Raw genomic sequence first — 25,275 nt, forward strand, 5'->3', positions numbered from 1 at the left:
AAAACGCAAATTTCATATTTCCTGTAGTATGTATGCAACAGTTGATATACCTGCTTACTTTTTTTGGCTTCCAGCAGCTGCTTTTTCAGCCTGGCCTCAGAGCACCTCACCTGCATTTACACAGTCATTTGTCAAACATTTGGACAGATTTAGGGACACATCTCTATGGTTCTTTTGCTTCTGGGACTTTCCTTTTAAATTTCCAGCTTTACTCCATTGCCAAACCCTGTCTTCTGACACGTAAGCTGCCATCCCAAGTTGGACATGGATTGAGGAATGCACACAGGCAAAAAAGCAGCAAATTTGCAAACCTTTCCTCAGTGCATTTCTATCATTCAAAGGTAGAGTCCTCACTGGATTCTGCCAGCTATTTTTGCTCCCCTTGAGTCTCCACTATGCACATGTAATTTAGTGGTCATCCAAGGATTTGGGCTGAGTTTATGTCCATATTTTGGTTTCACCCCTTATACCACTCTCTTCCAGATTTCTGCTCTTACATTTCCAGCAGTTTTACCAGCCCTGAACTCTGTCCTCTGCTATTCTGAGCAAGTAAGGCTGTGGTTTTCTGCTTTTGGAACTTGGGGATAGGGTGGGGCTGGAAAATGGGGTGGGGAAGGAAAGCCTTCAGACAGAAAGACCACAAAGATCCCAATTCTTACCCATTGCAGCTAAAGTCTTTCATGGGTAAATTCTCCTCTGCTTTCTGCCTGCTTTTTGTTCACTTTCCAGGGCCTTCAAATAGTTGGTTTTTGTTTGTATTTTGTTCAGATTTTAGAGTTGTTAATTATGGGACAACTGGCCTGACCAATTAACTTGAAATCTGGAACAAAGACTCATATTACATTTAAGAGAACATTTATAAGAAAATCCTTCCCCAAAATGTTTGTAGTCACAAGGACTTGGATAATCTAAAGGTCTTTAGAGGAATGGCTAAGCTAAATGTTCTAAACAGATACACACTGGAACACTAAACAGATATTGGATGCAAGTATGTACTATCAGGGATACAGTATTAAATAAGAGAAGTCCCTGCTCTCTTGGAAGTGCAGGGAAATACACAGTAACTATATAAACAAATAAATACGTAATCTAAAAGGTGAAGAAACACTAAGCAGAGTTAAGGCAGTAGAAAGTACTGGGAGGAAAAATAAGAAGTATTGGCTACAGGGTTAATCTGATAGACTGACATTTGAACAGAGACCTGAATACAGTGTGGAAATGGGCCATAAAGATATCTGTGGAAATAATATTCCAGATAGATGAAATAACGCAACAGCAGGGGCATACCCAGAATATTCAATAAATAGCAAAATGGACAGTATGGCTGGAAGGGTGTGTGTAAAGGCAGTGAGTGTTCAAGAGCTATCTGGAATCCAAACAAGACAGGGCCTTTTTAGCTATAGTAAGAACTCTTACTATAAGATGGGAAGTCATTAGAACATTTGAAGACGGTGTTAAAAGTGAGTTATAATACATAGAACAATATGAAAAGAACTTAAAAACACTGCATTGTGTGGGAAAAGGAAGATTGCAACACGATTGATCTGATCTGATCATTTATGTTCACACATAAGCACAGATTAAAAAGTCCTATACAAAATATTATCAAACTGATTTCACCAATATGTAAAATGGGTGTAATCAACAAAGTTGATTTTATTCCAAAAAATTAAGGTTGATTTCACATATAAAATAAATAAATAAATCTTTTATTTGCTACACGGACAGAATTTTAAAAAATATATGATCATCTCAATTCAGAAGCAGCATTTGACAAAATTCAAAATTTGATTCATAATACAAGTAATAGCAAGTAGAGCATATTATTAATCTGACATCCATTAATCAGAATCTCACTTCAAATATCACACCCAGTGATGAAACACTGAAAGTTCTTCCTTCAGGTCTGAGAATGATTCAAAGATTTCTACCAACATCACTTGAACACAGTGATGGACCTCCTGGAGTACATCATGGCTAAGAATAAATGATACAGAATTAGAAAGCATGAAATAAACTGATATGATAATCACATATTATGAGGATAATATGTGTAGAAAAATAAAAGAATACAGATAAATCACTAGAGTAAGTGAGGTTACTTTGCAAGGGTGCTGCTCCATGGTCAACATACAAAAATTGGTTGTATTTCAGCCAGGTGGCACTAGTGGTAAAGAACACTCCTGCCAGTGCAGGAGATATAAGAGATGTGGGTTTGATCCTTGGGTCAGGAAGATCCCCTGGAGAAGGAAATGGCAACCCACTCCAGTATTCTTGCCTGAAGAATCCCATGGACAGAGGAGCCTGGTGCGCAGTCCACGGGGATGCAAAGAGTTGGACACGACTGAGCAACTAAACAGCTCAACCATAAGACTATAAAGAAAAGCAAGGAAATCAGTGTTCTGGAAGTCAGGATGGTGGCAATTCTGTAATGTTGAGAGAAAGCTGCTCCCATTTGGGAGGTGACATAAAAGAGGCTTCTGGGTGTTGTCAGCACTTCGTTTCTCAGTCTAGGTGGTGCCTACCTGGGCACTGGCCTGTGATAAACCATTAGGCTTAACATTTTTGTTTACTTTTCTTTAGGGCCCTGTTTTATTTACTTTTCTGATGTGTTCGATTAAAAGGGATTTTAAAGAAACATCACTAGTCACTGGCTGAAAAAGATGGAAATTTATTTCTCACTCACGAGACATCCAGAACAGATGCTCCCAATTGGTGGGTGGCTCTCCTTTAAGTGGTGTTCAGGCTCCTTCCATCTTCTGGCTCTTTCAAGGTGTAGCTTTCAAGGTCGTATGCTCCAAGGCCAAATTGGAAATAACATGGGGGACCATGCATAGGAAAATTTAAGGACCCAGGTCGTAGGAATAGCACACCTTAGTTCTACTATCTTCCACTTGATCTAAGGGAAGCTGGGAAAGAGTCCAGCTGATTTCCCACAAAGAAGAAAATGGGTGTGAGGATCAGCTGGCAGTCTCTGCCAAAACACACATATACCAAAACCACCATCTATTTTGCCAAGGATACACAGGTGTCCAGGCGAACACAACAAATATGTTGTGAAGCTATAAGAGAAACTGAAGTATGAATCGGGAATAAAGGAAACAAACAAAATAACAAAGAATGGGAGAGGGGCCTTTCATGAACCAATCCTAACAGTGCCATGAACTTAGAGGGAAATGCAATTCTCAGCATCACTCTATGTACCGACAAGAGTGAGGAAAAAAGTCAAGTAGCAATGGTGCCAGCAATGCCATCCTAACCATGATGACTCTAAAGTTGACCTTAGTTTTTGCAGCTGTTCATCCTCCCCTGGCTCCTGTCTGTTCTCTAAGCCTCACTCCCTGGACTTTCCATTAGTTCTCTGAGTAACTTATGATATCCTTCCAATAATTTTCCCTCTTAACCATCAAAGCCAAACTTGTACAAAGTAGATTTATTTTACCTATTGAACCTCCAGTTCTACGTTGAACTTTAGCCACTACAGTATGCATCCTTTTGTCCTTGGCTTCGATGCAAATGCTGCTGCAGAAAGCCCAACATCTAAACCTGCCTCTGGCAACAGCCAAGCAGCAGGAACATGACACTTACCTCCCAAATCTCAGAGTGCATATAACTGGGGGAACTCATTTTGTACTCAGAATCCTAAACTGCAAGGGTTTTAATTTATCCAGATGGCAAAGAATTTGAGGCAACCAGGAGAATGGATAAGCTCACTATGGTGGATGCTTATTAGGAAAAACTTCAGAGCTGACAGAAACAACAATCTAGATGTATGAGCAGCTATTAATACATGGAATGCTCTGGTTATTTATCTATTTTCTTTTGGCTCCTGCCCTCTCTGTATCCCCCTCTGCAACACACCTCCCTCTCAACCCCCACATACACACTCTGGAGTTGTGTTGCTGCAGCTGTGACTCTGCAAACTGTATTTCCCAGAATCCACTGCCAGGTGGTTCCATTAGGTTCTGCCAAAGAGATGTCATAAAGGGAAACTGAAAGTGAAACACAGGGGGGAGGGTCTTCATTCCTGTTTTCCAGCTGCTGTTACGTACTTCAGCTGCAGACAGTTGGCTCTGGCTACCGGCTTCTTCTGCACTCCGCAGCAGCTTCGCTACACTTCTGAGATACCAGCAGCAGATCAGTTTCTGGCGTGACAGCCAGAGAAGAGTCAGACCGTGTGCCCCCACCTTCAAGGCCAGGTTATGTGGAGGGAGCCTCCCCCACCAAAGTCTGAGTATTGACCAGTCAAAAGCGGCCGCTTCTCTGAGCTCCTGGTTTCTGATAATCACATTGCTTCTTCCGCTTGGTTTTCCCAGGCCTTTGGACAGTATCTGATTTCTCCAGTTCTCAATTTTTAATTACATCAAGCATTTTCTTTTGACTTGGCTTTTGTCACTAGGAATCAATTCTCTGCATTAAATATCCTCTATTTGAAACATTTAGTGTGGTTTCTATTCTCCTGACTGAGCCCTGATAAACAGATAGATATTAAAAATATAGTTGAGTGAAGGAAAAAAGTAAGACATAAGACAAAATTTGTTGACAGTACTCGGTAAGTTAAGCACACACACAAGAACAATTCACATTTTATAAAAATGCTTGTGCAAGGGTTTCCCTGGTGGTCCAGTGGTTAAGAATCTGCCGTCCAATGCAAGGAACATGGGTTCAATGCTGGTGGGGGAACTAAGATCCCACATGCTGCAGGGCAACTAAACTCGCAAGCCACAACTAAAGAGAAGCCGGAACGAAAGATCCCTACACCACAACTAAGACCCGAGACAACCAAATAAATAAATATTTTTTAAAAATACTGGCACAATAAGGGGATATTAAATAAAGGCCCTAGATATATCTATATAGGATATGTTGTTCAGTCACTAAGTCATGTCCGACTCTTTGTGACCCCATGGACTGTAGCCCGCCTGGCTCCTCTGTCCATGAGATTTTCCAAGCAAGAATACTAGAATGGGTTGCCATTTCCTTCTCCAGGGGATCCTGACCCAGGAATCAAACCTGCAGCTCCTGCCACATCTCCTGCATTGCAGGTGGATGAAGAGCCATTGGGGAAGCCCAACATAGGATTTACTCTTAGATAATAAAGCTGATCCAGAGCTCACTAACCCTCCTACCGTACATGAAGTTAGAAATACCAGCTTGATTGATGGGAATTTGGAGGAATAGAGAGAATGTCCCCCTGAAAGGTAAAGAAGTAGGGCTGTTCCCTCTATCCTCAATCAGGTGAGGAGGGCTCTAAGAGGACCACTTGTAGTCATTTTGTATTCCCATGACAGGGAGAGACCTTATATTCATTCAGCATCACATTCTCTAGCGGGAGGCTTGCTGCACTCAGAAACGTACAGCCCCAGTTCCAACAAGGCCACTGGGGTGGAGACTTGTTGGGAGAAAGTAACCCAAGACACTTATAAGGGTCTGGAGCCAGAGAGAATGGAGAGGTCAGAGTCAGGCTAGCTGCGGCAGGGCGAGGGGAGAGGAGTCAGATGCTAGTCGGGCTGTACTTCTGCCCTTTGGCTGGACAAACATGTGGGAGCTTCCTGGGGGCTCCCAAAAAGGTAACCACTCTTAAGATGTTTGCTGAGACCTCTCTCAGGAGGGCTGCCGGCCAGGGTGAGGTTCTTTAGCACTAGGAGGCTATGGATACACTGTCAGGGTCAGAAGCTGAGGGGTGTGGGATGAGTATCTTAAGGAGGGAACCAGAGCCAGTTAGTGCAAAAGCCCCCAGGGGGCAGGGGGTGGCTCCAAAGAACCCCAACACCTCACACACTGAACCAACATTTAAATGCTTGTCTTAGTAGAACACACTGATAAAGCCAAACTAAACCAAAAGTTTAGCCTTTTTGCCTCTAATATACCCTTCCCCATCCCAATCCTAGAAGTGACAGAGGGGTAAAGAATGAGTGAAGTAAACAGAACCGTGAGTTTCCCCACCCCCACTGAGCTAGAGGGAGAACAGCCTTAAACTGGAGGAGCTGCTGACAAGTCACTGAGATGTGGGAAGGGGTGGGGAAGGCAAATATATTTAAAATGTTAGTGTTTCAGACTGATCTCAGTCATGTTCTAGGGAATAATGGAACATATTTACACCAGAGTATTAACAATGTAGAAGGACCCTTGAAGTAAGACCAAAAAGACAGGGACTGTGGCAATCTGTGAGGCTCCTGAGGAGGCTAAGTAGGGTGTTCCTGATTAATCAAATCACAAGGTGTCTCTTGTGACCATGAGAATCGAGACCAAGAGAACCACACAGACCTAACTGCTAAGATCCTTGAATTCCTGAGCCAATGCCAACAACCATCAGGTTTCTAGTCTTATGAGATGAAAAATCTAACTTGAGATATTCTTTAGGAGGATTTTTTTTTTGGTGGGGGGTGGGGGGGGAGGGAGCTCACAATCAAAATGTAACTGGTAAAATCATTCTCTCAATTTCCTCACGTGAGCATTTTTTCCCCAATCCTATTAATAGGACAAGGGATAGTGTAAACTGGCATCTGGTAAAATAATTAAATGTCTGAAGCACCCTGAAGGAAACACGGGTTTCCTTGTTTTGTGATTAAGACTAAGGTGGACAGGATGTCCAGAGAAGATATATTAGCCAGGGCATATAATGCTAACGACTGTAACAGTCCCCAAACTCACTAAATTAATGCAAAAGAGGGTATTCTTTGTAAAAACCAATGTGGATGTTCTTGGTCAAGCAATTTTCCTCTAAGCCGGGGCTCAAACATCCAGAGGTCTATTCTCTGACTCCATCTTCAAAACACCTGCATCAAGGTCACCTTGAAAGGCAGATGAAGGGGTGGAGAATACAGAGAAGGTTCATCCACTCTTTAACTGCCCTGTCTGGTAGTGAAACATCACTTCTATTTACCTTCCACCGGAAGGACTATGCACACAGCCTCACCTTGAGGCAAGGAGCTGGGAAATGTAATTTAACTATGTGTCCAGGAAAAGGACATTCTGGTGAGATCTAGCCTGTTTTTTACAGAAAACGTGATGCTAGTGTGAAGATCTGGAAGATGAAAATGAACTCACCAGGGAAAAGTGCCCTGGGAAGACAAAGTGGCAATTATAAAGAACCAGAAGTAGAAATGGCTTGGAACGCTTGAGGAATGAAAAGAAAGCCTGTGCAGCTAGAGTTTTTCATGTGGAAGGAGTGGATTAAGATGCAGTTGGAGAGGGAGGCCTCGGCAAGATCACTTAGGCCCTGGAAAGGAGTCTGCCCTTCGTTCTCAGAACAGTGAGAATCCATTGAAGAGTTTAAGCAGAGAAGTCACATATCTGACTTACATTCTAAAAAGGCTCACTTGGCTGTGCCGCAAATGAATTGCTCTGGGAACAGGAGTGGAAGCAAATGGATTGGTAATGTGGTGACTGTAGTAGTCAGAACCAGCTGGCCAGCCTGGGAAGTCACCGGGGATGGAGGACAACCTAGAGAGGTCTCTGTGAAAACCTGTAAAGGACTTTGTGCAATTATGTAAGTGGCTCAGTGACTGGAGCTGAGCTGTGTCTCCGCCAAGATCATGTTGTTTCTTTGGGGACTGTGTTCCCTTAGGACTGTGTTACAAGAACAAAAGCTGGAGCACAACAGTGCCTGCAGGGGTAGTCAACCTCTGAAACGGATGCTGAGGAAGCATGAGCACAGACTGCTATCCAAACCCAACTGTATTCTTGTCTCCCACCACCCCTCCAACCTTTTTTCATTCAGAGAAAAGCTGTGGCAAGCCTATGACTTACGGCTCATTCTCAGTTCCAGATTCTTAGGATCAGTATAAGATACAAACCCAATCTCAAGTGATTACAACATCTAATCCTATGTAACAATAAATAATCTGTACCTCTTCTGGCTTTAGCTGTTTTCACCTCTCAGCTCTGTCCCACTAAATTCAAGAAGCCTGCACTGGAGAAGGGCAGGGGGGTGATCTCTAGGCTCTCTGCTCTTCCCACCTCCTCTGTGCCTAATAGCTGCTGACTGCTCTGGGCCCAACTGCAGAGAAGGAAGGGGATAAGACAGATTTTGCCCAGTTGGATATTTCTGGGTCCCATGGGCCTCACAGATTTAAAGGGGCCATCTTGCTGTCCTTTTTCTACAGTCCCCTTTACCCTGGTGGGTGCAGCTTTATTCTGGGTGGTATCCTACAATTCCCTCCTTAGTCCAGATGGCACACTCCTAACTTCTCTGTGCTTCCTTACCCCTTCAATGGTCCTACTGGACAGCACTCTAGACCACCTGATGCTTCCCCTGCTACAAAGTGCACAGGATACACTCCTGCATTGTTCACCTCAGCAAATTCTAGAACACAGACCAATGCAAAAGCAGCAGCACGCCCCGGGCTCCACCACTGAAAGTGAGCCTCTGCTTGCCCTCTGCATTTCCAGGCCAGGAATCAGACTCCAGGTGTACCATTTCTTGGCTTTAGGAATAAAGACCTCAAGCTTCCTGAATGCTCCCAGTGGAGTCTCCAGTTAGACTCTTTCCCACTCTCATTTACCTCTTACTATGACTGCCACTCCTTCATCCTATTCTCAAATTGTACCTTAAACTGATCTCATTGTTCCTTAAACAGCTGGTATGCTGCTTCTTCTTAAGGGAGTATACACTGTTCTTTCTTCAGTCTAGGCTCTCAGTATCAGACACTGAAGCCCAGGCTTGAACGAGAGATGGTCCTGAAGCTGATAATGGAGCAGCGATGACCCAGACTCAGAAGTCCTGCTTTCAGAATTGATGGAAAAGCAGGTGGAGGCTGGCCTGAGATAGGGGGAGTCGGGGGCCTGAGTCAGACCCAGAAAGATGTTTATTCAGGTGGCTTGAGCCAGAACAGGCAAAGAAAGAATCCAAATTTTAAGTAAGGGAAGGAAAGCAAGAGAGGGAGGAAGGCAGACCCCAGCTGTCCTGTTGAGCATGATAACAAAACAGGAAAAACTAATCAAGATCTAGGAATATACATAACACCTGGGAGGAAACAGGGCTATGACACTGTAAAAAGGTGATGTATGTTCTATAATGAGGCAGATGTCCTTAGACTTTACAGCTTGCCTCCCCATGATCCCAAGAGGTTCCCACCCCACGAAGCTGCCGCAACAGTTGCCCCTATAATCCCCAGAGGATCCCGGTAAGTTGGAGACAACTGTCAGGGTATTGTCTTGGCTGCCTGGCACTCACCAGCCTCACATCATCCCCCAAACAGAAGTCTCTCTAGTAGGCTGTGTGACCCTCTGTCCTTCTGAATTTGTGCTATCCGGCCTCTCCTACTATGTCTGCAGATTTCCTGAATCTGTCCCCTTGTTCAAGACATTGGCACTGTTCCATGCTAACTTCTGTCATCATCTTGGAGAACTTCAAAGTCCATGCAGACCCACTCCCAATATCTGAGCCCCCCATGCAATAATCAATCTCCAGGCAACCTCCCATGCACTCCTCTCAGGCACTCACTCCTGTAACTACACTCTTAAACTTGGCCACTGCCTGGGTCTGCTCTGCTTCCAGTATGAACTATTTAGACATTCCAGTTTCTGACCACAGCCTCCCATCTTCCCAGGTTACTTCTTTAATTACCCTCAGTGAAACTACCTACTCCTGTCTTCACTCCACTCAGTTGTTCTACAAAGTTCCATGGCCCAGCATAGACATTACTAATTTGTGAATGGTCTGAAACTCCTTTGCTCAATTTCATTTCAATTGTGTGGTAAGGTTTCAACTCTGGATGATCCCTTAGTACTCATTTTTCCTACAGTTACACCTAGATTCCTGAGCAGGCAGAGATAACCACAACATTGGGCCAACTGGTGTAACTATACATTCATGAATAATACCACTATAAATTCAAACCCCTCAACATTAAGCAGACATCCTCTCCCTGCCACAATCTGACCTTTCTCTAATTTTAACAGACCTTTCAAGAGCATCCAACAGCCTAAAACCTTCCCATTCCTTCCACATTAAGAAACCCACTCTCCTGGTTTTACTCCATCTCTGGCCCCACCTTCTCTTGTCACCCTTACTGGTTCGTTTTCCTTTACTTATCCATTAAATGCTCCTCAGAGTTCTCTTCCAAGCCATTTTCTCTTCTCGTTATCTTACTCTGTATATCTTATCTATTACGATGACTTGAATTACCTCCCCTGGCTGCTGAGTTTATGTCCCGCTTCCAAATCATCGTCTAGGTACCAAAATCCCAACATTTTGAATGGCGTCACCAGCACAACCAGTCGCTTAAGCCAGAAACCCAAGATCTGCTTCAGAATTCCTCTCACCGAGCCTCAATGCCCCACCAGTCCTCCTAGCTGAAGTTCTCCCACCTGCCCACTCCTTGCACCGTCACTAGTGACCTCATCATCTGGCCAAACCTGGGTTCCTGCAACACCCCTGCTTCTCACTGCTCCACAAACCCTGTCATCTTTATCACCTCCTTAGATGGATCTCAAGTGACCAGCTCTGGAAATACAAAGATAAATATGAGCTGAGAAGACTGCAGCCTAATGCACAAAACAATCGCCACACAGTATTTAAATGTTGCAGTTGACCTCTTCCTGTAGTGCTTTGAGAATGCAGATGGAGAAATTAGTTCTGCTTTGGGAGTAATGGAGTAGGAAACAACTAGGCTGTCTGGAAGGATGAGTAAGACTCTGCTAGTCAGATGAGTATTCGGCAGCGAGAAGCACGTGCAGAGGTACTGAACAGTGTCTGCTGGATGGTTCACAGCCCAGCCTCCAAACATGCCCTCTGGCCTGCACAACCTGCCTCAAAACACCCCCTTACTGGAGGCACTCAACTGGTGCAGAGTCCTGGAACCTGTGTGCCAGTGGTTCCTCTCAGGTCTTGTTCTTGGAAATAAGTCTTTACCGTCTGAGCCAGTAGGGGAGCCCTTAGAAATAGGTAGAACAGACTGTATCTTTATACCTGGGCCCACGGCAGATGTCTTTTGGAAGAGGCCAAGGACTTGTCATCCCAGTCATCTTCTCCCAGAACTAGTCTTCTCTGCCCATAGTTTGGCCTAGTATATGCTGATCTAGGCCCACTGCAAGGCAGAAACAACAGACACATTCTTCTGCCAATCCCCACCCCAAATGGCATCAATCAGTTGTGATTTATAGAGACCCAGCTCCCACATCACCCCCACTCAAAGAACTGCTCACAATCTATTAAGAATCTCTAAAAATCTTATAAAATAAGGCTGTTGAAAGGCTTATCTTGAGCTTTCCCAGAGTCTTCCTCAATCAACAAATTCATCCTTTACTCTTCAACCCCTAATCCTGCTTAGGGAAGGTCTTTATAAACAGTAAGGTTTGCAACACACAACAGCCACAGCAACAGTTACTGAGCATCTCCTACGTGCCCAGCCTTGGCTACAGATTTCCTCATTAACCCATACAACAATCCTGAGTCAGTAATTCTATCATTTACCAAGTGAGTAGCAAGACATTCAAAGAGTAAAAGGCTCTCGGCAGTCAATGACAGGCCAACCTGATTCCAATATCTGTGCTCTCAGCCAGACAAACACCAGGGCCCAACAGAACAACAGATGCTAGGAAGGTTAGGGCCATTCAGCTCCAAAGATGGAGATGACAATCAGGGGAAAAAAGTACTCAGTACAGGGACAATCAAACCATCTTGACCGAGACGTCCAGATGATGTTGGTGGACTACAGCCAAGTTGCCTCTGCTGATGTGAGGGCTGCTGCACTTGCTCTAGAGCCAAGCTGCCCTAGAGCCAAGAAGCAATGCCTGCCTGCGGCCTTAAAGGCCCAAGCAGACTAACGCTTTGTAGAAGCTTTGGGTGAGCAGAGGGATCTGATGTACCAACAGGAAAATTAGAACAGAGAGTGGAGATGCTCAGACAGAAAGCTCATATGGCTTCTGAGAGATGGAAACAGACACCAAACCCAGAGATGCCTTGAATTCCAAACCATGTAGTTTCCATGACACTGAGGGGATCCGTAATTCCCACATACTCCTGTGTTCTCACAATGAACTCCTTACTCTGTAGCTAGCCCTAACGACTTTATGCTTCCTAGAACCAAGAAGCCTTCTTTACATCAGGGTTGAGCCGAGAGTTTCATTACATTTTCTTCTTGAGATGGAGTAAGGGTGGTACCAGGCCCCAGGTCACAGTCTGGCTGGATACAGTCTTCAGAGTACTGAGTTTGGAGTTCAAGATTTGCCTCCTCGTTCAAGGGGGGCTCCAAAGGTCACCTGCGCTTGTAGAGACAAGGCTGAAGCTTCAGGCCTGCGAGCTGAGTCGTGGGCCCTACCCGAGGGGGCCCGGTCTTTTCAAAATCAAACAAGAAGAAGTGGCTGTTGGTCAGATCCTAGGTACAGAAAAGACCCAGTGAGCTCTAAGTCCTCACCCCAGCTCTTCAAATCACCTCCGTCCAGGCCCCACCCCTGCTCAGAAAGCTTCCCAGCTCTCTCCCACTACTCAAGCCTTCAAGGAGCAAACATCTGTGTCTGACAATGACCTCCTTCCTGAACACCATTATTAGCCTGAAGGGCCACACATGTGACAAAAACAGGACAGATTTCCTGGGGTCCTCACCTTGGAGATGACCTTGAAGCCCAGTTTGGTGACAGCCCCCAGAAAAGTCCGAACATCTTCAAAGCGGCTGCTGACCTCAGCCACTTTCAGGAGACCCCTGAGAAGGACGGAAAGTTCTGGGTAAGTACACTGACACGCGCCATGTGCACAGTCATGCATCTGTGTCCTGGGAGCACCTACCCTGGCTTCAGCACTCGATTTGCCTCCTCCAGGAAGTCTCTGATGTTGGTTCCCATCAGTGAAAGGCAGAACACAGCCACATCTATAGATTCATCCTCCAGAGGCACCTGTGGAGAGTGAGAATGTTGTACTAAGCACACATTATGCGAAGGAGAAAGCCAGCACTGAATGCTAGGAGTAGACACAAGGATGCAGGGTGAGCAGAGTGCATTCCATGGAAGGAGAGAGGGGCTTACCTGGGCCATGTCACACACAGTGACCCGGGGGTCCAGAGAGGCCAAGTCAAAGCAGTGTACAGGGTTCCGGATACTTGAAGCCAGGCGGCAGTCCCCACAGCCAAAGTCAGCTACCACCAGGGACGCAGGCCTGGGAATGGAAGGGAGGAAGAGCTCACTGGTCCAGTCTGAGCCTGGGACTGACACACCTAGCTTCTCACAGCACCCAATTTTCACTAACCGCTGGCGAAGATCCCTGGCGATGCGGTCTACCGGCTGCAGTGGCCACTTCTTGACTTGGTTCTGGAAGCCACGGTGGTAGAGGAGAAAGGTCTCAGGGTCTTCCTGGAAGAGGCGCTGCGCAGCACTGCTGGGCCCTGAGTACAGCTGTTCATTGAGGTAGCGGAACCGGGCACCGTCCAGACGCTGGGCCATGCGAGCTCGAAGAGCCTCTGCCCGGGCTCCATGGTTGTCTGGACTGGGGGCAGAAGGCACCTCTGCCTCCTCTGCAGAGGCTGGGGCTGGGGCTGGGGCCTGCTCTGGTGGCTGAGATGGCCGAAACTTGTTCTTCTGTCTACGCTTGTTCTTCTGCCGGTTCCGCCATTGCTTGCGACTCAAGGTATGGGGAGGATTAGAGGAAGGGGTCTCACAGGTTGGCTTGGTGGGATCACTTGTAGCACTAGAATTCCAAGCTTTAGAACCTGAAGAAAGAGAGACAGAAAGGCATACTGGGGAGCAAGATGCCCTGAATTCAGAGGCTTAGCACATCACCCTGGCCATACCCCCGTCCCTAAGACAGAAACTGTGGTCTACGTGAAAGTACTTATTCCCTAACCCCAAACCTACTGGTGGCAGAGGAACTCTGTTATATGTAGGATCAGCTGATCCCCACACCCCCAGCCCTCATCATCCCCATATACTACCTGTTTGGTCAACACTGTCCAGGGGCTGGGCAAGATTTGAAGGGATCTGTTTCTGGCATTTCCTCTTTTTTTTCTCTTCTTCAGCCAAGTCACTGCCAAGAAGAGCCCCTTTGTGGCACTTCTCCCTTTCCACTTCCTCTTCCTTGGAGTCACTGCTAGGTGGGCCCCGTTTGTGACGTTTCTTCTTCCTTTTCTCCTCTACTTCATTAGACGCACCAGCAAACAAGCCCTTTTTTGGGCGTTTCTTCCTTGTTTCCACGACCTCCTCCTCCTCCTCAGAGTCACTGTCAGGAAGGCTAGGGGACTGCTGGGGAAGAGATGCTACCTCCAGGGCCCGTAATGTGGCCAAGAGCTGGCGGCGGTTGGAGCCCTGGGGGAAAACAAGGGATGAATGAAGGGGCGAGAATGGATGGGGCCTAGGGAGTAAGAAGAGAGATGGGGACCTCATTCAGATGCTGGTTAGAGGCATCTGGATTATTCCCAATCAACTACCTAGCTTATCACGAAGACTGCCAGGGCCTGAAGAACTTTCAAAATTGCCATCTCAACCTTTGGGAGGCTGGAGAGCAGAGAAACCACCCACCTCACTTTCTTCATTGTATAGATGAGGTGATGGGGTTCCCAGAAAAACACTGTAAGGCCACAAGCTACAGGACCAAGGCTAGTGACCAGGAGTTCCAACCCTCAATCTCAGGTTTCTACCTCTGGCTAATACCTTTTTATAAAAAGTAGGAAGATTTTTGAAAATAAGAGTGACATGATCACACATGTGTGTATTAAAGATGCCTCCAGTTGTAGTGTAAAGAACTGAAAGGAAAAAAAAAAAAAAAAAAAAAAAAAACACTGAAAGGGACAAGCTGCAGACAGAGGCCAGTGGTGGGGATTACAGCAATGGGTCGAGGGGTTGAAGAGGAGGGAATAAAGCAGGCAGATTTCATGTCACAGGCTGACTGAAGGACAGAAAGAGCCTGAGCAAGTGCAGTAGCCCTCACATTGGCAGAGGCTTAAAGGAGGTCTACTGTCTGGGAGACCGTTCTGGATTGAAGTCCTACTGGACGGGTTACTCATCCTGGAGATTCTCAGTACTCCCTCAGCACTAGCTCCCTTTGAACAGTAGTACTGACAGCCCTTCACTGCCATTCAGTTTTGCTCTTTCCAATCTCCACACGGCAACCAGTGACCTTTTCAAAACGCAAATCTGAAGAAATCATTCCCCTGCTAAAACACTCCATTGGCTTTTATCTTTAACATGCGCAAATATTCTAACGTAGCCCTCCAATTTTTACCACACTGCCTCTCATTCTGTGTCATGCTCCCTTGCGCCCGGGTCTCTCCACATGCCTTTCCTTCCAAGAAACCCTCTTTGCTTCACTAACTTCTACTCACCAATTCTCTCAGTTCCAAAGTCACTTTTTTTTGGAAGTTCCGGATTTGGGGAGGCTGCAGGCGGCCCTCCTCCCCCTAATTACACACACGGCGCGCCCCAGATCCGGAATCCAGCAGAGTCTGTTCTGAGGACCCCTGCGGGGCCACTCACCTTGATTTGAGAGACTGCCGTGGGCCGAAGCCCTAAGGCTACAGACCCGAGGTCCGCGACTACAGGGGCCTCCTCGGCCCACTCCGGCTCCTCGAACATGGGGCTGGGGAGCGCAAGGTTGCGGGATCCACGCGCTTCTCCACGTGCAGACAGCGTCTCTAGGAATCAGACCTCTCAGAGACGCCGGAACAGGGCAGGAAACCAAAGAGTGAGAGCTGAAGTGGCTAGAGCAGCCGGCGCAGTGCCGAAAACCATCGAGTTTAAACACTGGTGGACTAGAAGGGCAAGAAAGGCGGGAGGGAGGGGCTGGGAGAAGGAGGCCCGCGCTGGCCTGAGAGGGCCAGGGGCGGGGCCGGGCGGCGGGCGCGGCCGGACGGGAGTTCCCGGAGAAGGCTCCTCTAGCCCGAGTCCCGGTGAGTGTGGGGGCACCCGTGCCCCCTCCCCAAGGCTCGAGCTCTACCAGGCGGTCACCCCTCACTCCATCTACTCGGTTCCGAGTGAGGAACGAGGGCGATCCCCGGCAAGGACCTCCGATCGCCTCCTTCAGGGTATACGGCGCCTAAACTCCCCACCCCCACCCCCACCCCCAGCTCTGTTCGCTGTTAGGGTCTCTGTGCTTGCTCTCGTGACATCCCTTCGGGAGACACTGACTCTTAATCAACGCCTACTTCGCCCGATCCGCCTTTCCCTCGCGCTCAAGGGACACAGTCCAGGACCATCCCGCTGCCTCCCTAACTCCTTTCACACATCCAGTAGCTGGGGACGCAGAGCCCAGACCCCCAGCCCAACACACTTCTCTCCTGTAGGGGACAAAGCCTGGGGCTCACCCACCCCCCTAGATCCTTCTACAGTTCCCGCACTTTCCCAGTCTAGGGGACTCTGTGCCGGGACGCTGCTATGGACGACATTTTCACTCAGTGCCGGGAGGGCAACGCGGTTGCGGTCCGCCTGTGGCTGGACAACACGGAGAACGACCTCAACCAGGGGTGAGCTAGGGTGGCTGGGGGGCGAGAGGAAGGGCAAAGACAGACTCCTTTCCGCGATGTGGGGTGCTCACTTCTGGTGCGGGCGGCTAACTTTCCTATTCAGTGTGATGAGGGTTAAGCACAGCCTGTCAGCGGGGCAGAGGGTCTCCACACCGGAAGCTGTTGTTTGAGCTGAATCTTGACTGAATAAGAATTTACAGGCAGAGTCTGCAGAGAAGTTTTCTAACCTCAGTGAAGCTCATGGGCAAAAGCTACGGGGCAAGACACGGAGCAGAGTGCCAGAAACTGTCCGGAGCTCCATATGGCTAGAGGAGGGAAAACTGCTGGGCTTCTGTGGGCTAAAGCTCTAAGCACAAGTGTAGAATGACCGAAGTTAAGACTGGAAAGGTCTGCAAGGGTCAGTCAGATCATGCAAGAGTATTTAGGCTATAATAATGTTTTTATTGCAAGGGCAAGGGTTTAGAACCATGTAATGGGAGAAGGCAATAGCAACCACTCCAGTACTCTCGCCTGGAAAACCCCATGGACGGAGGAGCCTGGTGGGCTGCAGTCCATGAGGTCGCTAGTTGGACACAACTGAGCTACTTCACTTTCACTTTCATGCATTGGAGAGGGAAATGGCGACCCACTCCAGTGTTCTTGCCTGGAGAATCTCAGGGATGGGGGAGCCTGATGGGCTGCCGTCTGTGGGGTTGCACAGAGTCGGACACGACTGAAGCGACTCAGCAGCAGCAGCAATGATGAGATTGTCCATTTGTTAAGTGTCATCTTGGATGCTCTGTGAAGAGCAAATGGTGATGTGAAGAGAGGCAACTAACTGCCTAGCCCATCTTAAGTGGTGATGGCTTAGACTAGAATTGGGGCAGGCAAAAAAGTGATCAAATTCCTGAAATCTTTCGGATAAAGAATCGGTGAGACTTGGTGTGGAAAGTGAGGAAGGTCAAAGATGATCAGGGTTCTGGCTTGGGTAGATAGTGGTTCCTTTTATTGATACGGACAAGGCTGAAGGGTGGTGAGTTCCACTCGACACATTTAAGTGACAATAAAGTGGAAATGTGGAATAGGCTGCTGGATTCCAGGAGAGAGATGTGACTTGGAGACAAAGATTTGGGCGATATTAGCATGAAGATCGGAGAAGGCAATGGCACCCCACTCCAGCACTCTTGTCTAGAAAATCCCATGGACGGAAGAGCCTGGTGGGCTGCAGTCCATGGGGTTGCTAAGAGTCGGACACGACTGAGCGACTTCACTTTCACGCATGGGAGAAGGAAATGGCAACCCACTCCAGTGTTCTTGCCTGGAGAATCCCAGGGATGGGGGAGCCTGGTGGGCTGCTGTCTATGGGGCTGCACAGAGTCCGACACGACTGAAGCAACTTAGCAGCAGCAGCAGCATGAAGATGGGCTTCCCAGGTGGCTCAGCAGTAAAGGATCTACTTGCCAGTGCAGGAGCCTGCAGGAGATGAGGGTTCAACCCCTGGGTCTGGAAGAGCCCCTGGAGCAGGAAATGGCAACCCACTCCAGTATCCTTGCCTGAGAAATCCCATGGACAGAGGAGCCTGGCAGGCTCGTCCATGGGGTTGCAAAGTCAGACATGACTGAGTGTGTATGCACGCATGCACACACACACTACACACACAGCCTGGCAGGCTGGTCCATGGGGTTGCAAAGTCAGACATGACTGAGTGTGTATGCACGCATGCACATACACACACACACATACACACAGCCTGGCAGGCTGGTCCATGGGGTTGCAAAGTCAGACATGACTAAGCATGTATGCGCAAGCACACACGGGCACACACACAGCATGTAGATGGCACCTGAAGAGGTGGATATGAAACAGGGGATGAGAAACCTACAGACCAAAAAGGAGCAACTAGAGGTTGAAGAAGAAACAGGAAAATATGCTAGTAAGGCTTAAAGAAGTGAATGTTTCAATGAAAGGAGAGTGGTCAGTGGTACTCTAGACTGCTGAGAGGTCAAAGAACTTGAGCACTAAAGTATAACCATTGAATTTACAATTAATTATATATTTAATGATCTCTGTGAGAGCTGTTTCGGAGGAAAACAAGTGAAAAAAACCATACTATACTTGGTTCCTTCATTTAAGGAACTATGCTGAACATGTACTGGGTGCTAGAAGTCCAGAATCAGACATAATGCTTGCCCTCAAGTCAGTGGTCTCCTGGGCAGGTTGAATGTGAGGTAGAGAAAGTGAATGTAGACAAGTTCTTTAAGGTTGGCTGAGGCAGGAAGGCAAGAAAAGCAGTAGTGATGCTGATTCAGGATAGTGGAATTTTTTTTAAAGTGAGGAGAAAATAGATTTTAGGCTTGAGAGTTAAGGATCACCTGTCACTTTCATCCAGGCTTTATGGGTCCCCATTAGACTCTACGCTATTTCTCTGTAATTCACACTCGTTCCATTTTTCATATAATTCTTCAAACGGTGCTCTGATAAAGACAGAGAACACAGCTACTATTTTGTTGGTGGCATCATAAAGGGTAGGTAACTTTTTCCAATGAAGCTGGCATCTAGGAAGACTGCTGCCAAAAGGTGAAAGAGTGGTATTAGTGAAAGTGGTGCAGGTATGAGTGGACAGGCTTCGGGGCCCCAGTTGGCTATATTGTGGGTATGAAGTAAGGGTCAATTTCCTGCTGGTCTCTTTGGGATTAAAGTTCAGGCTCTGGGGTGACCGGAGCCTGGCAGTGGTTAGAACCCTTGTGCCCATACTTTTGCTCTCAGGCTCTGGCCTTCTCTGGGGTCATAGACTGCCAGCGGCTGATAAACTGGGGCACAAATTAAAGAGCTGGGATGCAAAACTGACTGATAAGTAAGGGGTGGTGATTGCTTTAGGAAGAGGGAGGGAAATACCTCCCAGGAAAGCTTTTGGTTATCTTTGTGAACAGATGGGGGCAGCTGTAGAGGGAAATCAGTAAGTTAAAGGTCACACCCACCACCCATTTTGGCTTTGGGGACATCTGGATTGTCTGGGGTGACCATACCCCTGATCGGCTCCAGGCCCTGCCTAGAGCCCCCACACGGGAAGTGACCGCAGCACTAAGGCATCCGGAGGCTGACGGCCCAGACCACGGGACCGCCCCCTTGCTCCGCCCCTTGGATCTGCAGCCCAGGACTGGAGGGAATTTCCTTTTATGGCCCCAGGCTGTCAGGCAGGCCTAGTTTCCACCCAATTGTGGGTTTTTTTGTTGTTTTTTGTACATTTAACTTTATAAAATAGAGAAGTTCCTGGGAAAAGAAAAAAGTTAGGTACAGCTTTCTAATTAAGTCATTCTCATTTTCTTGTTTTCTGTACCTAGGATTGCTTGAGAAGAATCCTGTCTTATGTGGCAGTATCTGCCTCATGAATAACTTACCCAAAGCCTTTCTCCTTTTCATTATAAACCCCTCCAAACATCAGTTTAATTCCATTCCCTTTTTAGATTTTAATTTCAGTATCAGAACCAAAACCAAACAGTAAGCTTGCTTCCTCTTCCATAAACTGTGGCTTTTCTTCTCAAAGCTTCCCTTCCTTCGTATTAACATGCACTGAACAGCTGTTGTCAATTCTCAAGAAGCTTAGTCTAATAGACAAGACAGCCCATTTAACAGATTTTTACAATCCAGTGTGACAAGTACCATAATGTAGTAAGGCAGTGTACAAGATGTGGTGAAAACAGAAAGAACTAACAGATGTTGCCAAAGGGGTACAGAGAAAACCAGATGAAGAATGTTACCATTTAATGAGATAGAAAGTACCCAGGGAAGAAAGGCTAGAGGGAGATGAAAACAGGAATTGTTAGGATTTCAGGTAGTGGTTGGTTGGGTTTGACACTCAAAGGTCTGACAGCTTTGGGAGTTGCTGGCATGAAGAGCATCAAAGTTCTAGAGGGAAGGCTTCCCAGGGAGAGTATGCAGAGTGAATATTAAGTTTTTCCTGTGTCAAAGCCTTTGCCCCCATCCCACTTCCAAATCATTGACCCTTGTGCCTTCCTCAAAGGGACGATCATGGCTTCTCCCCCTTGCACTGGGCCTGCCGAGAAGGCCGATCTGCTGTGGTTGAGATGCTGATCATGCGGGGGGCACGAATCAATGTGATGAACCGTGGGGATGATACCCCTCTGCACCTGGCAGCCAGTCATGGGCACCGTGATATTGTACAGAAGGTATGTATGAACCCTTTGACGCACATGCCTGGAAGTAAGACACAGGCACTATAACATAACGTACAAAGTATGTGTACTCATCTCCCTCCTTTCATGCCTCAGTACACTTCTCTCATTTGGGACTGACTGTACCTTCTACCTCTTTCTGTTTGGCCACGGGGACCAGCTGCTGCAGTACAAAGCTGACATCAATGCGGTGAATGAGCATGGGAATGTGCCCCTGCACTATGCCTGTTTCTGGGGCCAAGATCAGGTGGCAGAGGTGAGTACTCAGGCCCTGAGCTCTGGGATGGGTGGGAAGGAAGTCTGAGCTTGAGCGGGAGACTCTGGAACCCTCAACCCTTCCTGTGAACAACATTCACAAGGTTTGTACTGCATCTGCACTCATGGTTAGTTGGGAATGCCCTCATCACAGCCATCTCTTAATTCCAGGACCTCGTGGCAAATGGGGCCCTTGTCAGCATCTGTAACAAGTATGGAGAGATGCCTGTGGACAAAGCTAAGCCACCCCTGAGAGAGCTGCTCCGAGGTCTGTCCCCACCCACTGCTTGTGTCCTCGTCTTGTCCTAGCCTGTCTCTTTCCACACAACAGCTGAGGTCAAGACTTTTGTCTTTCTTCCCAGAGCGGGCAGAGAAGATGGGCCAGAATCTGAACCGTATACCATACAAGGACACATTCTGGAAGGGGACTACCCGCACTCGGCCCCGTGAGTCAGCTGTGAGGGGAGGGGTGGTGAGAGAATAGTCCTGGACTCCTGGGGCTGGGAAAGAGGGAAGCTGGGTACCTGACCTGCCCACACTCTCAGGAAATGGGACTCTGAACAAACACTCCGGCATTGACTTCAAACAGCTCAACTTCCTGGCGAAGCTCAACGAGAATCACTCTGGAGAGGTAACTCCCCACCCCACCCCACCCCACCATATTACCTGTTGTGCACCTGTTTTAAGTTTCTCCTCCAGCTAGTAGGCAAGAAAACAGTGGCCTTAGTTAAAGCCTTCTAACCCTTATCTGCCCCTCAGCTATGGAAGGGCCGCTGGCAGGGCAATGACATTGTCGTGAAGATGCTAAAGGTTCGAGACTGGAGTACAAGGAAGAGCAGAGACTTCAATGAGGAGTGTCCCCGGCTCAGGTGGGGCAAGGCCTAAACTGGAAGCCTTGATTTCAAGGAACCCTGTCCAGCACTCAGGAGATCTTTCATGCTGGATCTCAGCCAGGAACATTCTCTCCCTCTTCCAGGATTTTCTCACATCCCAATGTGCTCCCAGTGCTTGGTGCCTGTCAGTCTCCACCTGCTCCTCACCCCACCCTCATCACACACTGGATGCCATACGGATCCCTGTACAATGTGCTACATGAAGGCACCAGTGAGTACGGGGTGCTAAATCTCACTGTAGCAGAGTGTGGGGAAGGAGAGTCTGTGACCCTCTCCAAGTGATTTAACTCTTGCCTTCTCAATTAGATTTTGTTGTGGACCAGAGCCAGGCTGTGAAGTTTGCATTGGACATGGCAAGGGGCATGGCCTTCCTACACACACTAGAGCCCCTCATCCCACGACATGCACTCAACAGCCGTAGTGTAATGGTGAGATCACAACTTCACTCCCGGCCCAGGCCCCAGAGGTCCTTTCCCTAGAATAGGACTTACCTCCTTCCACACAACTATCTTCTTTTCCTCAGATTGATGAGGACATGACTGCTCGAATCAGTATGGCCGACGTCAAGTTCTCCTTCCAGTGCCCCGGGCGCATGTATGCACCTGCCTGGGTGGCTCCTGAAGGTGAGTGATGGCATTATGATGTGAGGCAGAGAAGGGGCAGCTCAGTAGTAATGGAAGGGAACAGAGACAGGACAAGCAGCTGGAACAGATAAGTCCTGTCCCTCCAGCTCTGCAAAAGAAGCCTGAAGACACAAACAGACGCTCAGCAGATATGTGGAGTTTTGCAGTGCTTCTATGGGAACTGGTGACACGGGAGGTACCCTTTGCTGACCTCTCCAACATGGAAATTGGAATGAAGGTGAGAGCATAACTGGATATACTTGTGTTGGGGGAACTGTAGTGGTAGTGACAACTGTAGTGGGGCTGGGCTCCTGCCACATTGATTCAAATATACAGAATCCTGTCCTGAGGGCTAGACGTCTCTCCCCACATGAGACTCAAGTTCTGAGACTCACCTTGTTTTTCCTTGTTTTCAGGTGGCACTGGAAGGCCTTCGGCCTACCATCCCACCAGGCATTTCCCCCCACGTATGTAAACTCATGAAGATCTGCATGAATGAAGACCCTGCTAAGCGACCCAAGTTTGACATGATCGTGCCTATCCTGGAGAAGATGCAGGACAAGTAGAGCTGGAAAGTCCTTGTCTGAACTTCAGAGGTGTCAGGACACGGTTAGGGAGTGCACCTCCCCAAAGCAGCAGGCCTCTGGTTGCCTCCCTTGCCACTAGTCATGGTACTACCCCAGCCATGGGGCCCATCCCCTGCCCCCATCCCTACCACTGTGGCCCCAAAAGGGAATGGGCTCAAAGCTTTGTCACTTGCCACACGGTGTCTCCCAGCATGGGAGGGATCAGCCCTGCCTGTCACAATAAAGTTTATTATGAAAACAGGCTGGTGTGGGGACAAGAGAACAGACAAGTACATTTAGACTGGGTGGCTCAGGTGAAGTAGTGCGGCTTCTTCACATTGATGCCATACTCGCTGAGGGCAGGGGTCAAGTCCTCCATGGTTAGAGTGTACTTGCGGTCCTGAGGGAAGAGGGAAGAGCACCAGCTGAACACAGGAATTCCAGATTTCAATCCCAGGCGGGTGACCCTGTGTAGGTCTTTCACCTCCCCTAAGGCTTAATTTCCCTCAAAGGGGTTTCAGGATAATTTAAGCCTCTGCTGCTGTAGGAGGTAATTACTGAATCAATGAGCCTCCCCTCACACCTTGCTCTTGCTTCGGGAGCTGCCAGAGGCTGTGCCCTTCATTTTGCAGTGCTGTAGGGCATCGTTGGCAATATCTGAGATGAATTTCTGGGCAGCTAGGGAGATAAGCCGAATTCTAGAGAGAAAAAAATGGTATGAGAAGGTCATAGACAACAAACTCCACACAAGCAACCCAACACTCTAACCTGCCCTGAGTTTACTCACATGCGTGGGTCGGAGGCCTCAAAGCCAGCACGGTTCAGGTAGTAACCAGTCACTGCATCAGGGATCTGAGAAATCAATTAGACGACTGTAAGCGTTAGCCCTGGGTACTGCGGGGCTGAGAGTTGGGGTAAGGGAAATGGAGGGCAGGCCTGGCTATCAGGAAGTTCCCAGTTTGGGTGGGCAGAAAGGGAAAATCACAAAAGCTAGGAAGGGAAATAAACACAAGAGGACGCAGCAAATCCAGATGGTGTGGCACAAGTTGGCAATGACAGCGAGTCAGGAGCCTTGTTCAGGCGGGAAGCCCACCGTAGGCGTGTAATCCTCCAGCTGCATCAGGAAGTCCACTAGAGGCGTGCTGGACACCACCGGCTTCACCTCTCCATTGGCCGCGCTTGGCAGCACGTAAACCCCGTTAGACATGGCCCCCTCCGGGGGCGCCGCGCCGCCAGTCGTCACCGGAGCTGGAGGAAAACCAGCAAACTGAGACACGGAGGTGGGAGGCTCGAGGGTTCCGCTAGGTCTGTCTTACCCTCTGCCCTCACCCGCCGCTGGGCCCAGCCCAAAACGCGGCCCTCGCCCTCACCCGTCCCGGCCCTCACCCGCCCCGCGCCGCTCGGCAGGCTCCCCGGCCCGCGCCGCCACGGCTCCAGTGCCCCCTGACGCGGCTCCAGCCCCAGGCCCCCCTGCCGTCCCCGCGGGGCTGGCCTTGTTCTCCGCGGCAGTGCCGGCGGGCAGCGCGGCGGGGGCCGAGACCGCGGGCGCCGGGCCCGGGGCCGAGGCGGCGGAGGCCGGCGCCGCCTCGGGGTCCGCGCCGGAGCCACTGCAGCTCATCGGGCCGGTGGGAGAGGCGGCGAACAGAGCCGCTTCCGCTTCCGTTCACGTTACGCACACACCAGGGGTGACGTCACGCGCCCACGACTCGTCCGTCCCACACCACGTTTGCTCCTCCCTTAGGCCTCCTTCCTTTATTCCCCACCCATCCAGCCGCTACAGGACAAAGGCCAGAGGGCGGAGACCAAGTGTTGAGGAACTGCCACTAGTTTGGACATTTCGCGTCCGGACCCGCTGTTCTCCAGTGTGGATCCTCTGGGATGGGAACCCTTCAATGTCGAGGATTCTTTTTTGTGGGTTTGGGGCCCCTCACCCAGCCTGACGCCTAAAATCCTTGCTTTGAGGCTCATCGCCCCGACACCTCTCGACTGTTGGTCGCCTGCCAGTCTGCATCTTTTCTAGTTCCTTTATCCAGCCTTTTAAGGGTTTGTAGTGGAGTTGAATAGCCTCTTTACCCGCCAGCTGCCCAAAGTGAAGGTAACCGGACAGCTGACACAGTGCTGTTGCAGATGGGGAGAGAGATACAGTCCACCGTCCTTACAGGTGGTGAGAGGTTGGTAGGATTGGTTCCAGGACTCCCCCCTACTCCCGTCCCCAACCCTTGTATACCAGAATCCGTGGATGCTCAAGTCCGTTATATGAAATGGCATAGTATTTGCATTGTATACTCTAAATCATCTCTAGATTGCTTATAATATCCAAATGCGATGTAAATAGTTTACTGGTGCATGGTAAATTCAAGTTTCGTTTTTTATAA

General features: G+C 48.6%; 3 protein-coding genes across 9 annotated transcripts; 1 reads left to right on the plus strand and 2 right to left on the minus strand.

Moving 5' to 3' along the window:
- Positions 1 to 1,627: 1,627 nt before the first annotated feature.
- On the minus strand, positions 1,628 to 15,633 carry RRP8 (ribosomal RNA processing 8). Of its 2 annotated transcripts, XR_011467030.1 has the most exons (8): positions 15,406 to 15,633; positions 13,869 to 14,238; positions 13,187 to 13,646; positions 12,967 to 13,096; positions 12,731 to 12,837; positions 12,551 to 12,647; positions 2,687 to 12,323; positions 1,628 to 2,373 (listed from the first exon to the last, which is right to left on the minus strand). XR_011467030.1 is itself a non-coding variant. In XM_005907108.2 (7 exons), exons 1-7 carry the CDS (start codon positions 15,502 to 15,504, stop codon positions 12,204 to 12,206), a joined length of 1,383 nt encoding a protein of 460 aa, XP_005907170.1. In that variant the 5' UTR covers positions 15,505 to 15,633; the 3' UTR covers positions 1,628 to 12,203. The 2 variants fall into 2 exon arrangements, 1 of the variants encoding a protein (XP_005907170.1); XM_005907108.2 differs by having other exon boundaries at positions 1,628 to 12,323.
- A 53-nt stretch (positions 15,634 to 15,686) lies between these two features.
- ILK (integrin linked kinase) lies at positions 15,687 to 23,162 on the plus strand. 6 transcript variants are annotated; one of them, XM_070383843.1, is made up of 13 exons: positions 15,687 to 15,818; positions 16,274 to 16,391; positions 20,392 to 20,557; positions 20,724 to 20,819; positions 20,990 to 21,086; positions 21,181 to 21,264; positions 21,364 to 21,449; positions 21,578 to 21,687; positions 21,795 to 21,922; positions 22,018 to 22,139; positions 22,235 to 22,334; positions 22,442 to 22,572; positions 22,751 to 23,162. In XM_070383843.1, exons 2-13 carry the CDS (start codon positions 16,303 to 16,305, stop codon positions 22,898 to 22,900), a joined length of 1,359 nt encoding a protein of 452 aa, XP_070239944.1. In that variant the 5' UTR covers positions 15,687 to 15,818; positions 16,274 to 16,302; the 3' UTR covers positions 22,901 to 23,162. The 6 variants fall into 6 exon arrangements, with proteins under 6 accessions (XP_070239944.1, XP_005907168.1, XP_070239947.1 ...); XM_005907106.3 differs by having other exon boundaries at positions 15,704 to 15,818; positions 16,279 to 16,391; XM_070383844.1 differs by having other exon boundaries at positions 15,813 to 15,953.
- TAF10 (TATA-box binding protein associated factor 10) lies at positions 23,130 to 24,559 on the minus strand. Its single transcript, XM_070383849.1, has 5 exons — positions 24,287 to 24,559; positions 23,994 to 24,148; positions 23,688 to 23,752; positions 23,484 to 23,598; positions 23,130 to 23,300 (listed from the first exon to the last, which is right to left on the minus strand). The coding sequence occupies exons 1-5, from the start codon at positions 24,516 to 24,518 to the stop codon at positions 23,211 to 23,213; spliced, it is 657 nt and encodes a 218-aa protein (XP_070239950.1). The 5' UTR covers positions 24,519 to 24,559; the 3' UTR covers positions 23,130 to 23,210.
- Between the last annotated feature and the right edge of the window lie 716 nt (positions 24,560 to 25,275).

The sequence above is a fragment of the Bos mutus genome, chromosome 15 (genome assembly GCF_027580195.1).
Source record: "Bos mutus isolate GX-2022 chromosome 15, NWIPB_WYAK_1.1, whole genome shotgun sequence".
In the NCBI taxonomy this organism is placed as follows: domain Eukaryota; kingdom Metazoa; phylum Chordata; class Mammalia; order Artiodactyla; family Bovidae; genus Bos; species Bos mutus.